This window comes from Phalangium opilio, unplaced genomic scaffold, assembly GCF_054372755.1.
Source record: "Phalangium opilio isolate 3A_F unplaced genomic scaffold, DU_Popi_V2 ptg000031l_1, whole genome shotgun sequence".
In the NCBI taxonomy this organism is placed as follows: domain Eukaryota; kingdom Metazoa; phylum Arthropoda; class Arachnida; order Opiliones; family Phalangiidae; genus Phalangium; species Phalangium opilio.
The window spans coordinates 13,732,869-13,748,867 of NW_028324158.1; the positions used below are offsets into that span (position 1 = coordinate 13,732,869).

General features: G+C 33.0%; 3 protein-coding genes across 4 annotated transcripts; 2 read left to right on the forward strand and 1 right to left on the reverse strand.

Moving 5' to 3' along the window:
- The first annotated feature begins 29 nt into the window (after positions 1–29).
- On the forward strand, positions 30–6,263 carry Mulk (acylglycerol kinase-like protein Mulk). The gene is made up of 14 exons (XM_089870708.1): positions 30–339; positions 4,065–4,240; positions 4,310–4,389; positions 4,464–4,539; positions 4,604–4,696; positions 4,770–4,802; positions 4,869–4,969; positions 5,036–5,105; positions 5,175–5,254; positions 5,319–5,376; positions 5,438–5,591; positions 5,659–5,830; positions 5,906–6,011; positions 6,087–6,263. Exons 2-14 carry the CDS (start codon positions 4,100–4,102, stop codon positions 6,183–6,185), a joined length of 1,263 nt encoding a protein of 420 aa, XP_089726834.1. The 5' UTR covers positions 30–339; positions 4,065–4,099; the 3' UTR covers positions 6,186–6,263.
- LOC149690796 (rab effector Noc2-like) lies at positions 979–1,815 on the forward strand. Its single transcript, XM_089870539.1, has one exon. It carries the CDS (start codon positions 979–981, stop codon positions 1,813–1,815), a length of 837 nt encoding a protein of 278 aa, XP_089726665.1.
- LOC149690797 (uncharacterized) lies at positions 6,254–15,989 on the reverse strand. Of its 2 annotated transcripts, none has more exons than XM_089870606.1 (2): positions 15,680–15,989; positions 6,254–15,084 (listed from the first exon to the last, which is right to left on the reverse strand). In XM_089870606.1, exon 2 carries the CDS (start codon positions 15,024–15,026, stop codon positions 11,589–11,591), a length of 3,438 nt encoding a protein of 1,145 aa, XP_089726732.1. In that variant the 5' UTR covers positions 15,027–15,084; positions 15,680–15,989; the 3' UTR covers positions 6,254–11,588. The 2 variants fall into 2 exon arrangements, with proteins under 2 accessions (XP_089726732.1, XP_089726733.1); XM_089870607.1 differs by having other exon boundaries at positions 6,254–15,108.
- Between the last annotated feature and the right edge of the window lie 10 nt (positions 15,990–15,999).

Sequence of the window (15,999 nt, forward strand, 5' to 3'; positions counted from 1 at the left end):
TTTCTTAGTCCTAGTTTAAATGAATGTCCCTGAGCAGTGAGCGCAACTTGCACAAGTAGAAACTGAACCGAATTGAGGGAATAGAAAAAAGCCCAACTTGCACAAGTAGAAACTGAACCGAATCGAGGGAATAGAACTCATAGGTATTGCCAGGAAAACGCCATCGCAGGAGTTAGTAGTTCTACGGTGTACGGTTCTACCACGGTACCACCGCCTGTGACTATTATGGCTGACAATCACAGCTGAAAAGTACCCGCTTCGTGTGTTGTTTTTCCGCGTAAAAGTTATTATATTAGTCTGAATTATTGTGGTTATGAGTTGGATTAATCCAAGTAACACGTAAGTACTTTAAAAATTATACATTTTGCCATACGTGCACCGAAAACAGCAAAAATATCAAAAGTATGCCACAGTTTTTAAGGCCTTGCCAAGCTGCCAACTTTTGAAGGGTGGTGGGCAAGAAATGGGGGTAGGACTCGGATAATCTCAATTAATTATAGATATAGTTTTTGAGGAATTTGGAAGTTATGTTTCGGGTTATATCGTAGATTTCAGAGTAATGGTGGCTCTTTGGGTCATGTTTGACAATCTTTTGCACCCATTAAAAAGTTTGAGGGTTATTAATTGCTAAGCACTACCGAAGACCATGGAACTGGGTCACTTTTGTTTTGTGGGGTTAGTGACACTTCTAAATGGTCAACAGTTAGTGTAAGATGTACTGGAGATCAGAAAGTAAAAAAACAGCTGGGAATAATTAGTCTGGTTTTTATGCATCGCTTCTACCACTTTTACGTTGCATTGGTCCGGTTACCTACCCATTCTGTGTCTCGTGATCAAATTTAATTATAAAGAGAGACTGTTCATTTCTATTTCCAGGCGGCATTATCTCCAGCTGTTTTCATTCGTTTCTGAATCCCCATTATTTAATATCAACGTCTACATGAGTACTTAAAAAGAGCTCCAATAAGGCCTAAAATCATGTCGCAGTTTGGAGTTACGCGAGATAAATGGGTTTGCCCTACCGACCGAGAACTAGTCCTGAGGTCCAGACTTCAAACGGGCTGGTCGGTGAAAACCTATTCTCTCAACACATTCAACAAACCTGTACAACTAAACGACTCTGAACAAGAAGCCATCAAGAGTGTCATAGATCGCGCGGAATGTCTGGAACGTCAAGAACAAGAACGAGTCGGACGTCTGGTGGAGAGGGTAGAAAATATGAAGAAAAATGCTATAGGAAATGGAGAAACTCAATGTATCTTGTGCGCTGACGAGTTCAGTATGCTGAGGTCGTCCCCTCTTCATTGCTACGACTGTCGTAAGGCAGTCTGCTCGAAATGCGGAGTTGACACCTACACCCTAGGAAGGGATCCGGTATGGTTGTGCAAAATCTGTTCCGAAACCAGAGAGATGTGGAAAAAATCCGGAGCTTGGTTCTTCAAAAGCATTCCGAAATACGTCATGCCCAAGAAGAAGAAGGAATCTGGGACCCAATCGCGGTATAAACCTCACGAACCATCATTTGGGAATGATTCCGCTCTCAGTAAAAGCAAAGCCTGGTCACAAGGAAGATTTTTGGATAGCAGCGAAAGAGAGTCAACTGATAGTTCGGATGATGACACGGTTACCAGAATTCCCAGAGCCACATTAGTATTGTCAGAAAAGTTGTCTTCATCTCAAGATATGTCAACAACAGCTGAAAGCCCATCAGGAGCCGTTGGAGGAGCCATGGCTCGAGAGTTGCCTTATCATTACGAATCTTATCACTCTGCGTCAAATCATCATTCCCATCCTTATAGAGATTTGCCCAAGTGAAAGATGGTTAGAAAAGTTTCGCGTTTTCCGATGAGTTGTGGTCACTCGTGTCTTAGAATAAATAAAAAAAAATTGGATAAGTTAGAGAAATCATTTCTGACCTCTTCAGCTCTAAAGATTGACTTGAAAGATCAATCAGCTTTTCTCGTAAAAACCTGAAAATCTTGTAGAGATATCAGTCTGTACGTTGCGACCCGAGTTATAATACTAAATATTTGGCCTTAAAGGAACCGTTTGACAAGGTTTAGCAGAAATAATTCCCCGAAAAAGCTTCGTTTCTTCCGATAATCTTCTTATTTCCAAATTCAATAGCTTAGAAAACATAGAGGCGCACTAATTCTTTAACTTATAGACGCAAATTCGTGACGCGTCATTCATTAATTAATCTAATCAAGCACAATTAAACAAACCCCTAATAGGCTTTAACTTTTCACGCTAGAACAATTATTTTTTTGAGATCGCGATTGTAGGCAAAAAGTATAATATAATTATTTTCATCACATAAAGTTTAATCTCGACATTTCATTCATTTATAATCACGCTAGTGTTTGAAAAAAAAAATAAATGTTAAAAAAAATGTGCCAAGAAATTAGATTAGTTTCTTGAAAATAAAAAGTGTTGATAATCACTGAAAAACATATCATGTTTTCGGAACAATGTTATATTAATGAATTACCACCATAAAAACACACGTAAATATGTATTTTAATCGTGTTAATGTTTAAATAATGGGTATTTTAAAGTCAAATAATAACTTTTAAGACATATTTTAAGAACACTTTTTACGTTTTATGCCATGTGATGTAGTATTACATACACTTTAAACGTTCCGTTTTAAAAAACTGTCCCTTGAACATGATTATATTTAAATTAAGTCCAGAAGATTCCAATAAATATTTTTCAATCACGTGTTCTTGTTATTTTCCGCGCGTATTTCAGGACTTGCAGCCTTAAAAGGGGCTTATTGTAACCTCACCAAAAAAACTACATCACATTCGCAAAAATTCTTAACAATCTTAAAAAGTATAAATATATTTTGCAATACTGTTAAAATTTTGAAGCTACAATCTACGGTATCTTTAAATATATCTAGTCATAAACAAATTAATTTAGTTTTTCAATTAAAATATGGCACAGTTGGTAATTAGATTAATTAATTTCCAATGTTTGTTAATTTCTTCAATTTCCATCTCGTGCTTTATCAGTTCCTGTGATAACAAGTTCTAGTCTTATAAAATAATTCTAACGGTAAAACATCGAAATTCTTTAACTAATTAACTACGTTAGTTAAGTATGATTAAATAAATAGATATATGGCTAGAATTTCCGTTTTCGATCATTATAGGTTTGGTATTTTATAAATAATTAGAATGTATGTATGAAATAAGAAGTTACGACTGAAAGAATGAAGAATAATAATTTACTTCCGGAAATCTATAACTCGGAAGTTGTTTTTTTTTTCGGAAGTTTTTTGACGTTCGCACATAATTTAACAAAAAAATAATATAAATCTTTAAACGCATATTTTATGATCAAAACACTTTGATTTTAAATTTTTAATAAAGGGTCACAGACACACACACACAACGCCCATTATTTTTAAAATCTCTCTCTCTCTCTCTCCTGAAAATAATAAATAACGTATTTAATTTTTGATGAAAAATTAATATATATATATATATTTAAATATAATGTTAAAAAGCACACATTTATATTATTCCCGTATTTAAATACTGCCTTGTACAAGTGTATAATGTGATATAATGTGCCATTTTTTCCTCCCATCTTAAATATTAATGCACACACTGAGATTTAAATCTATGTACGTACGTTTGAAATTTACCCGAAAATAATCAAATCACAAAGCTACTATTTATGATTGTTAATGTTGTTTGTATTTACTGTAGGGTCAACAAAAAAGTATTTTTGTGCAGTGTATAAGATTATAGTATAATAAATAATGTTTTAAAAGCTATACTTTTGTCGTCTTTGTAAGGCGCGTGTTAATTTTTATCGAATACCGTGATTCGTCGAGGAATAATTTTAATTATTAAAATATTCCGTTACAGTCTTGGAAGAACCTATTTTAGTATTGAGAAACGTTCGGTTTTTATTGTATTTTAAGTTCCTTCGAAAGCCGCGCGTATAGTTTAACTATAATAGGCTCAAAAGATCGGGGATTCGTATAGAAATGGTGCAGGGAAATTCGAAGACTGCAAATTTTAATAAATAATATATTATATTTGCAGACTTTGAAGACTATACACCGCAGATCATAATAACGATGGCGAAAATTTTGAAAACACTTCGTAACAACTGGAAAAAAAGCACTTTTGGCGCCTGTGTATTATCATATGGAATACACCTGGCATCCGACAAAATTAAAGCAGGAAATGTTTTGAGGGCATATTGCGAACAAGCTAGAGTATACTTCGTATAACCCTTAATGCCAATTAAAAATCACCGATTAAAACGAATTTTAATTATCCTATAGCAATATGGCGAAGTACCCATATTAAACACTGTAAAACCTAGACACGTTACGGTCATACTTAACCCAACAGCTAAGGATAAGTTAGTTATTACCCAAGTAGAAATAATATCGTAATTAATTTAATTAATTAATTTGTTATTACGATTGCGTGTAGGAAGGGGAAAAAATTATACGAAAGTTATTGCGAACCTTTGTTGCATTTAGCTGGTATTAGAGTTAGCACCGTTTTGGTAATTCTTTTGATTATATAGTTATCGTTTATGAGAGTGTAGACGCTAATTAAATGTTTCTTAGACGGAAGATGAAGGGCAAGCTAGGGATTTAATGGAGATTATGGATAATACTGATGCAGTTATTATAGCAGGGGGTGATGGTACCCTTCACGAAGTAATTACAATTAAGATAATTGAGATTAAAGTAATTTTGTTACTTACTGATTTGATTGTAATTGCGATTATAGGCTGTAACTGGTTTATTAAGAAGAAATGATCAAGTATATTTGGGATTTTGTTTTTTAAATTTTAATTAAAGTTATGCGAGGTTAATTAGTTTAATTTAGGATTTTGCTACGAAAAAAATTCCAATTGGAATCGCGCCCATTGGAAAAACAAACTCGCTCGCTAAGAAGTTATTTTGGAAAGAGGATATGACCGAAGCCCAGTAATTGAGATTTCCGCGATTGCCTTGATATTTAAACTAATTAAAATACTGATTGTTTTGGTTAAGATTTTTAGCCGAAGCTACAATGGCAGTTATATACGAGCTAACTAAATCAATTGATGTAGTTAAAATTCAGGTTAATTAACTTTTAAATACGATTAAAGAAAAGTATAATTAAATTTTTTTTAATTGCTAATTATTTTAGGGAAGTCAAAATAAGCCCGTTTTCGCTGTAGCAAACTTTGAATGTGGTACTTTTAGGGATGTCGATTCATTAATACCAAAGTATATCTTAATCCCAATTAAATTAATTACTTATATATCTAAATGGTACAATATATTCCGATAGTTACTGGTATTTTGGATTTTTGAAACAGAAAGTGACTTATTTGTTTGGGGCAATGAAAGTTAGTACGAATTTAGATCGTAAAGACGTCATTATCTAATTTTTGGGTTGATTGTTGACAGAATCAAATTAAAAATCTTGACTTAAACTTGTCATACACGCTTCCATGCGAAGGTTGCTCCAAATGTTTCGTTTTACCCGAAGAAAAACCAGTTGTTTCACAATCTAACGCAAAATGGTGGAACGCTTTTGTACCCAAAGTTCCCAAAGCTGAAAGTATACCTATAAATTCAATACTAGTTAATAAATTAATGCTAATTAACGTAAATATCTCGTTAATTAGTTAAACAGGAGACGGTAGACTATAGTAAAATAATAAATGAACAATGCGGTCAATGGTTCGATGAAAAAATTCAATGTTCTAACGTGTTGATGACAATACTGAATGAAAACGAAGCCATACGGGCCATTTTTCATAAACCAGATATTAATTTGACGAAATTCGTCTCTGAAGGGTATTATGAATGCACGCCTGTAAATTGAAAGCTGTAAATTTTAAATGAAATTTAATTTAAATTAAATTAAATTAGTTGGGCAAGGCACTCCAAAAGCGCCAATGAACCTAAAGAAGATAATGATGCCATTTTAAAAACTCTATCTTTCTCCAAAGTCAAACTGGAACCAAATATTAAAGAGGTATCGAAACGTGACGTTTTGGACTCAAAATACATTAATACACTCTTTCTAACTCTTTAAAAAACCCCAAAACAGAACGAGGAACTCTGGTACAACATCGACAATGAAAACTACGAAGCGCAGAACATTGAAATATCACTTCTCAAACGCAAAATCACAATATACGCAGCATGATGTATAATTAAAAAAATAAAAATAAATCCTGCAGTTGTAGCTTTCCTTGAATAAAATTGAAATGTTAATTAAAACAAAGCTTGGGTGTTTAATAATCTTTGATTACATGGACTACTGTACACGTGCCGCACCTCTGAATGTATGTAATGTTTTTATTCATTTTTATTCATTTATTTATTTCAATTATATAATTTTATATATATATATATATATATATATATATAGTTTTCCTTAAAGCGTACGTAATTTGCACGGTTCAATCTGTTATTAACACAAAGGTCAAAGGTTTTGATTAAAAAATAATAATAATTAATTAACACAACGTAAATAATATTAAATTCCAGAAAACACAGTATGAGCGATCCTACACTATATACTTTTTTATCACTTTTAACAGCGCGCGCGGTAAAATAACTCTACATGACATGATCATTGATATTATCTATCAGATATCTCCGTGCAATTTACGTAAATCGTGTTAAATGATATTTACGTTTGTTTTTGTTTATTTATTTAAGGAACCCTTTTTTTTATTTTAATTTTCTCTTTATCTATAGTCAATATTTTCAATAATAACAATAATGCTTCGACGAAAATAATAATAATAGTAATATAATAATTAAACGTAAAACAATCAATTAATGGGTGTGAGAAAAAAAAATAAAACAAACCTAATATTTACATATTCTCATAATTATTTTAATTTTTCTTTTGTCTTTTCAACATTTTAATTTGATATGGCATAATGTATGCCTTTCGGCAGGATAAAAGTTATTTTTTATCTATAAATTCTTTTCATATAATCTGTCTACAAGTTTTAAGGCATGAATGACACAGTTTTTTTTTTTTTTGATACTCAAAACGCGCGAACTCCCCGACCCCCCAATAAGAATATATTTCTTTCTCTCTTGAACTTCAACTTCAAAAAACGTAACGTTTATATTAATATTAACTTTCCCCTTTTATTTATTTTAATTTTTTGTCAACCCTTATATATATTTTTTTGCAATATATTTATTCTTTATATACGTTCGTAATTAACCACTTGGCAATGCAATAATATAAAACTTTCTCTCCGTTAAATTGGCTTTGTTTTTTTTTTTTTTTTTTGGTATCGTTATAACAATTAGGCGAACAGCAGCGCGATAAATAATTATTTATTTTTCATCTTTACGTCAATCGATCAACATCTTTTTTGCAACAGGTTTTGAAAAGGTGGTTTCAAAGATATAGTTTCAAGTTTCGAAACCCCGATACTATTTCTTTGATGATAATATAATTTAATTTAATTTTAATAACAATTCAGGTTTTTTAAACACTCCTTCATTCTTCTCCTTAACGATATATTTGACTCGTACGAAAACCAACCTTTCGTTAGCGTTGTTGCAATGCAACCGTTAAACATATATTGCTTCATTTTTTAACCATTTTTTTTTTAATATATACAATGAAATATAGATTTTTTTTATTTTCTATATCTATCTAAAAAACTGACTAGCTTTGTTTACTTTATTTATTTACTTTTTCCTTCTAAATAGGGCGCGATTTGTTAAATTTTTTTTTTGATGAATGCAAGTATAGATTAACTTTTCTTTGGACTGCTTTTGGGGTGCTCGAACCATTTCTATATTTTGTTTTATTCAACAATTGCGTTTTTTAGTTTTATTAAATTTTTGGTGTTGTTTACTTTAAACCTTTGTTTGTTTCGTTTTTATTTATTTACTTTTAAGTGGATTGACTTGAATTTTTGTTATCCTTATATTTATTAAATATCAGGACTATAATATTAATTTTTTAAAATTTTTAACAATCTGTTAATTAATTTTAACTATATATTTTTTGGAAAAAATCAACTGGCAGAGTGAGGTAGACTAACGAGTTCATTGCCGATTAAAAACACGATTTCGTTCTCTCTTCTTCTTACATCGATTAAAAGCATGAACCAGTAATTAATTTAATTAACAATTAACTAACTATCTTGAGTCGGTAACAAAATTAAACTGTTATAACTTTAGTTTCAAAAATTAGGGGGTGGGGGGGTGAAATATGTTAAAAAAATAATAATTTATTTTTTAATATCTATTTTCTATTTTGTTTTGGGCTAAGAGGTTTTTGTAGCGTTTATGAGGAGGAATTGGTTTACTTTTGTTTTAGGCCTAGGTTTTTTAATCACTGTTCCATGCCATATCGTCTAGCGAGCTCTTCAGACAGAAGTAGATTAAATGAAGTGAATAAGATTAATTAATTAATTAATTTAATTTGCATAATTTTAAGTAGTAAACTATGGGTGGTTAATTCACTTCTTATAATCTTCTTCATTTACCGTACTACAATAACTGATGGGAATAAATTTAAATTTGTTAATTGACGTTTGCTAATTACTAATTAGTTAGTTAGTCTCATTCCGATACAATATCATTCTTAGACTCATATAAAACCCGCGTATTTATAATATAACAAATATGTTAAATTTTCTATACACTCTTTAATTTTTTATTCTTGATCCGTTTTGCTTTGTTTTAAAATATTATAATTAATTAGCAATTAAAGGAAAAATATATAATTTTGTTTAAAATTTAAATTTCGTTCTTTTGTTTTTAATTTCAATTTCAAAGTTGTGGGTTTAATTAACTTCCAAAGCACCGTTAATTAGTTAAGGGGGTTTGTTTTTGCTCTTTCCATTTCATTCGATACATACGCTTTTTAATTTAATTTAATTAACATTAAAATTAATTTAATTCGTACTTTTCGCTGTCTTTGTAAAACGTAATGGTAGATCGCGCTTCAAACCAAAATCTAAAATATTTACTGTTTTTGTTTGTTTGTCCAGATATCGATTGTTTGTTTTTTCATTAAAATCTAATTTACGAGTAATAATTAATTAATTAATTAATTACTCAAATTATGTCAAAAGTATTATTTTAAAAAAATGCTAAAAACAGGCGGAAGATATCATAGATTATAAAAACGTTGAGTTGAATCCAAAACCAACTTGTGTCTTAATTAAAATTTCTAAGATGTTAATTAATTAAGCCTATTTTTTTTTTAAGTTTCGCCACTAATAAATAATAATTAAATTAATTAAGAAGATTAATTGTGGTGAGTTAAAATTTTTTGGATATATTTAAGATACAGGATTTTGGATTTCAAAACAACGTTTAAGGAAGAAAAATGGGTGATTAATAACAATATTTGTTAATTGGTTTTATACAAAACAAAGAGCGAATTAATATTAATTAATTAATTAATTAATTAACATTTTCTTTGGACCAGTGTGGAATGGACGTACTTTACCGGTAAAGGGACATAAAAAGGCAAAAACTTTGTTGATTTTTATTTTTTTTTTCTTTGTGTTAATTAATTTCATCTTAATTACTTTTTGACTAATTAATTCCCTATTACATATGTGCAGGCTTTCCAAATATATATAATATATATATATTACATTATTTATTTTAAATTTTTCAATTAGTTATTTTGGTTTTTTTGCCAGGATATAAAAATGTGCATAAGTGTGTGGTACAAATCTGAAAGTTGCTTAAAATTCTGGCATAAATTTAATCTATATTTTGTTATTTTATTTATATTTCTTTTAGACTACGGTACATATATATATATCCTTTATTAATTTTTGTTTTTTGTTTAACTAACCAGGCAATTTTTTGTTAATTATTTTAATTTTTCATATTTTTATTCGAGGAAAGGCATATATTTAATTTTTTTCTTTTTTTCTTTAAATTTAATCAGTCTTTTTTAACCTTAATTAACTTAATTAATAGGGGAAGTAGAAATACTTTATTTTCACCGGATGAAAATAAAATAAAATAAAATGCGTTTTAATTAAAAATAATTATTTTTTAAAAATTAAATTCGATATATATCTATTTAATTTAATTTTTAATATAATTATTAATAATTAATTAATATAATAATTAAAGAAAATTATCGGATCGGCGCTAAATCGAAAAGAAAAGAAATTAACAGAAAAAAAAATAAAATATTTTTATTTTCATAATTAATTAATTAATTAATTATTTATATATTTACTTTTTCAAATATATCTCTAAAAAACGTAATAACCAGATTAAAAAAAATACAACAATTAATTAAAGTGAGGGGGGGTATGTAAATTAATCGGTACATAATTAAAAATCTAAATTAAAATTAATTTAGTTAAAATTATGTACTTTTTAAAGCTATTCAAAAAACACGGGCGATTTTTTTTTAGGTATCGAAAATCTTGACTAATGGTAGCAAATAAACAACAAAAAACAAAATTTGCGTAATTAAAATATAACAGGGCAAAAAAAACGTGCACTAGCGTCATCGTTAATTATTAATTAACAAACGATAATATATGAAGAAAAAAAAATATTAAACATGAATTTTTTCAACAACAAAAAACTTATTTTTTTTTTTGTACTTTTCAGTGTCCAAAAATCATTTGTTTGTTTTTTTAAACCTTCTTGTTTGTTTTTGTTTTTTTTTTTAATATTATATAGAAATCTTCCTGAGGGTGAAACGTGTTAACTTTTTTCCAACAAGGGAATTTAAAAGCAATAATAGTTTTAAGCCAACAAATATATATATGTAGATTCTATATATATATTTTGAATTTTTTCGTATAATCTTTATATATCTCACTTTAGTGCAAAGGTTTATTTTTTTTTTATATGAACACAAAACACACGATAATTAAACCTATATCTTTAGTATTTCATAAACCTTCTCAAATATTTGTTTGTTTTTTTCCATAGTGCTTAAGGTACAAAATGATTTTAAAGTTTTAAACGCGTCTTTTCGTTTTTATATATATATATATATATTGCAACGTTTCAAAGTTTCAAAATGAAGGCTTTTTTATATTATATATATTCAGATGACTTTTATCGAGTCATTTTTAGTCACCGTTGAATAATATAATTTCGTCAAAACAATCAACCAACGATTTTTTTATTCGTTCATCACGCGTTGTTGAAAAAGACGTTCACGTTTTTCAATGTTTTTAGTGATAAAAAATATGATAAAACTTTTTTTCTATACTTAAGACTATAATATCATCGGCCAAAACTTATAGTGATAAAAGGGATCATTTTTTGTTAATTTTAAAAAAGAAATGAAAAAAAAAAAAAAAAAAAACCCTTCTAACTATCCCTATTCGCTCTAACTAGCCAATAGTTTGAAATGCGTTGTTGAATTCAACTCGAGTGTTTTTAGTTTTATCTTAAATAATTTTTTTTGGTTCAGCATTTCCAACAATATATATATTTTTCACTCATGAACAGACCTAATAATAATAATAATAATAATAATAAAATAATGGATTTATAGAAGAAGAAGAGGGAGGGGCTAATGAATGTCGTTTTAAATTGAATATTGAATTAAACTAATGATCCGACTCCATTAGGAATTGGCGTGTGTTTTAGCGTGGGCATTTAGGTTTCCTCTATTGGCGAAACCCTTACCGCAGGCCTCGCACTTAAAAGGTTTTTCTCCAGTATGTACGCTCATGTGTCTTTTAACGGTTGATTTTTGGGAAAATCGTTTCGCGCAAACGTCGCAGGAGAAAGGTTTTTCGCCAGTATGGGTTCGCATATGAATCTTGATGCGTTCTTTGTCGGCGAAACGTTTCCCGCAAACTGTGCAAGGAAAAGGTCTTTCCCCGGTATGAGATCTCATATGACGAGTCAAAGAAGTTTTCTGGGAAAAATGGTGCCCGCAGAGGTTGCACCGAAAAGGCTTTTCCCCAGAATGAGAGCGCATATGAAGTTGAAACACGTTTTTCGAGGCCAGGTTCTTTCCGCAAACGGTGCACTGATAAGGCTTGGCGGGGTCGCCGGAAGGCATGGGCCCGGGTGATAAAGAACTAGTGGCCATCTGCATTTGAGTAGGGTGCAAACCACAGGGACTGCCATTGCGGCACATGGGGCAACTCCATCTTCTCGGGTCTTTTTCCTTTCCTTGAAGCATCAAACTGTTAACCACTTCCGCGGGTGACATGGTCGAGCCAGTACCTCCCACGGACATGCTACCCAATTCTTTTAACTTTTCGTTTTTCTTGCCGGGCGAGAGGGAGATGGGCGAAGCGTCGGAAGGTATTCCACCCGTCATGGGGGACGAAGCTGGAGATTCCGAACTAGAAGACGCCCCCGGTATGTTCAGGGGTGGTAAAGAGGAGACCCTCATGCTACTATAAGGGGGAAGTTGATGGTGAGAAGAACCACCCATGAAACCGGAAAGAGAGGTTCCGGAGGTGGTTTGCACGACGGACATGATAGGGTGCGTGGTCTGACTGCTCAGAATTGAATTTCGCATGGAGGACGAGGTGTGAGCGTCTCTTTTCAGAGCCGAGATGACTGGAAAAGGGGGTAAAGAGCCGCCGGAAGGCGACGGTACTTCTTGCTTGATATAAGGGGCCATGGTTTGCAAGTTGGGTAGGTTGGTGTAGACGTTGCCCGAGCTACTGGTAATGTTGCACGAAATGTTATTTAATCGACTACCCGGTTCCTGTTTGACGTTCGAAAGAGAGTTCGCGTTGGAGACGCTAGACAATATAACTGGCTGTGATGGACTAGCTTGAAGACTGGAATCTGTAGGAGAAGCGTAAGGTACTGTAGTGGAAGTCGGAAGGCTGAGCGGAATTCCCGATAGAGACGCCAGACTAGACAAAAACGAAGGTAGCATCGAGGAGGGAACATTCTGCAAGGGAGATGACGTTTCCGGGCTACTTTGTTCGTTTTCCGAGTTCTTAATTACTCCCGAATTTTCGGCCATACTCATGGAGCAGTTTATTTTGCTCGGATGAGACAAATCTTCAGCCTCCCCGTTATCCATCAGTTCCGAAGATTTTGACGTCTCTATCTCTTCACCCATATTAGACTGGCACAATTGCAAAATGTTTCCATTGTTTGACATGACTGACGTGATGACCCCTCTGGAAAAACTCTGAACCAAGTTCTGAGGAGTTCCGTGGGTAGCTATGCAAGTGTTCGTTTGCTGGTTATCTCCCTGAATCACCATTAAATGCTTCCTGTCGATTCCCATGGACCGCCTGGTTAGGTCTTGAACTTTACATTCCATGTCCGAGTCGACGCTCAACAAGGGGCTGCTACCTTCGGACGTTTCGTCACTCGATAAAGAAGTACCCGTACCTGCGTTAATGATTAATCTCTGCAACTGCTGATTCTGATGGGGGGAGATAATAAGGCTGGAAGGCGCCGACTGAATACTGGTCTGTATTAGATCCCCCATCATTTCGGCTCCTATATCCAGGTTGTTATCGCGAGACAAAGAGGCCACTGACTTTTGAACCATACTATTAAGCATTTCCGCCATTTCCGGAGTAATTCTATTCGTTGGCAAACCCCCGATAGCGGCCATGGGTAAAAACTGAGAGTTTGCGAACTCTTTGAAATGCTCCGTATAACTGTTGGAGGGGTTAGGAGAAACCACCGAAGTGGTGATGTATTTTTGCCTTAAACTTTCGATGGAGTCCGACTGTTCGTAATCGTTTAAATCCTGATGCTGCTGCTGTTGATCGTCCTCCGACTGATCAATCATGTTATTGTTATCCGAATTTGATTTTGATTCTTGAATATGGGAGTTATTCGCGTGCATGTTTTCCAATTCGACTCGGTCGTCTTTGGAACTATCGCAGTGAGACGGAGAAGGGCTATGGGTTTGCTGGTGAGGCACCGAGTTATTCTGATCCATGATATGGGATCTTAAGTGAGAGGACGTCGGCGTTACTAGGACAGATCTGTGGGGAGGCGAAAAACATTCCATATTTCTGATAGACATATTAGACGGCGCTAACGAATCATCAGTCATAATGTTCATTCTAGAAATGTCCAAAGTGTGAAGACTTTCGGTAGAAGTAGGAAGCGGTAAGATAGAAGAATGCGAATTGCTCATAGAATGAAGATTGGCGCGATCGTAACGCGCCATCGAGGTAGAACGGATGATAGTAGAGACCGGGGGCAGTCCTTGACCACGAGGAATACTATCATACAGCGAATTTAAGTGGCTAGATGGGGCCATGCATATAACCGGCGCCGTTACGGAAGAAGGGGAAGATCGAGGCAAGTTATAAGAGTTAACTAACGCCGATATTTGCTTGTTTCCGTCATGAAGATAAGAGCCCCCATGAAGAATAATTCTGTCCGAATGTAACTGGTCTCTAGAAAGAACTTCCATATCAACTTCAGACTCCATTTGATCATTTTGCTTCAAATCCATTCCACTATCTTGACTCTCGTCTTGCAAGTCCACAGCATTGGACCGAGACAACATTTGATTGGGTAAAGAATTTTGTTTTTGTTCCATCATATTATCGTTGTTAATGTTGTTGCTATTGGTAATAACTGGGCTGTTGACCACTTCACTAATGTTACAAATAGAGATGTGCGAGGCTATAACGGGTGATCTATGAGTAGTCACAAGCTCTTTCTGGCTTCCTTCCGAGTTCCCAAACTCTCCGTGGTTTTGGTTGTGGTTTTGATTTTGCATGGAGTTACTGGGATCCATTCCCATGGACATTTGACCATCCATGTGATTTTCATTGTCTTCCTCGTTTTTATTTTCCATGATGTTGTTATTTCTCAGGACTCCAAATTCCTCTTTCCCACATTCCATCCCATCTACTTTGGAGCTGTCATTAACACTGATGTGGCTAGAGTTATCCGTTTCCCCCATTTCATTGTTGTTATACATTTCTAAACACTGTTGATTTTCGTTTTCTTTCATGCCATTATCCACTGGAGTCTGAGACTGACTCGGTTCTATGGAACTCGCCATACTAGTGGCTGGTGAAAAATCTTCGTTGGCCGTGCAGTCTGTCATGTTTCATCTCACGACTTAAAAGTTTTTAATTTGCTACTTTGAACATTCTGAAGATGTTCTAAAATATTTTAAAGAAATAAAACTACTCTTATTTGAGTAAACGTTTCCCCGCACTATATTCTGCAAATCATAAAATGCAAAAATAACAGTGGCAACTCGGGACAGTGGCAACTGGGGGAAAGTCTACGAGTCTACTTTTAAAGGTATCATTCATTAAGCACACAAGTTTTAGCTACCACTTTTGTTATATATTTATGTGGAGTTATGCAAGGCAATACATAGGAAAATATTAATAATAAATTTTGCAAAAGAACCAAAGTTTCCTGGTTCGAATAACCTTGGGAATATTGAGCGTTTAGGTTTAAAATACACAAAATACTAAGTTCGTAAGCCTAGGCTCTCGACCAAAACAGTGGGTTGGGCAATTCAGCCAATGGGTTCTCCGATAGTCCGAGCTGCTGGTAACTTTATTGAGGACCCCAAGCTCGAAGCCAAGGCAAGCGCTACGCGTTAAGCCTAACCAAAAATTACATCGCAACAATTCGCCGTAGCCCGTAGCCAAGCTTTCAAAACCCCCCATAGCGCGTATATTAATCACTCATTATAATTAAGATTAAAAAGTGAATTAAAAGAAACAAAAGACATTCACTTACCAATTTTACGTTACATTTTGTATAAAAAATCGCGAATATATATGGTGCCATATTAATGGCACCAAGGCGGAAGTTTATGCTATTTTTTTTTTCAAACAAAAGTAGGCTTGGGAACTTCTTATTCCACGAAAATTATAAAAAAGTTGTATAAAAGTTGACGTCAAGTCTTTGAAAATTATTAATTATACGTTAAAATCCTATATTTCAATCATTTACAATTTAATTTTATAATAAAATTTTAAATATTTTGGAAAAAGTTGTGTTAACTTCCGCAACGTCATTAATGGCTGTCTATCGATTGATTGGCTAATCAGTCAGCT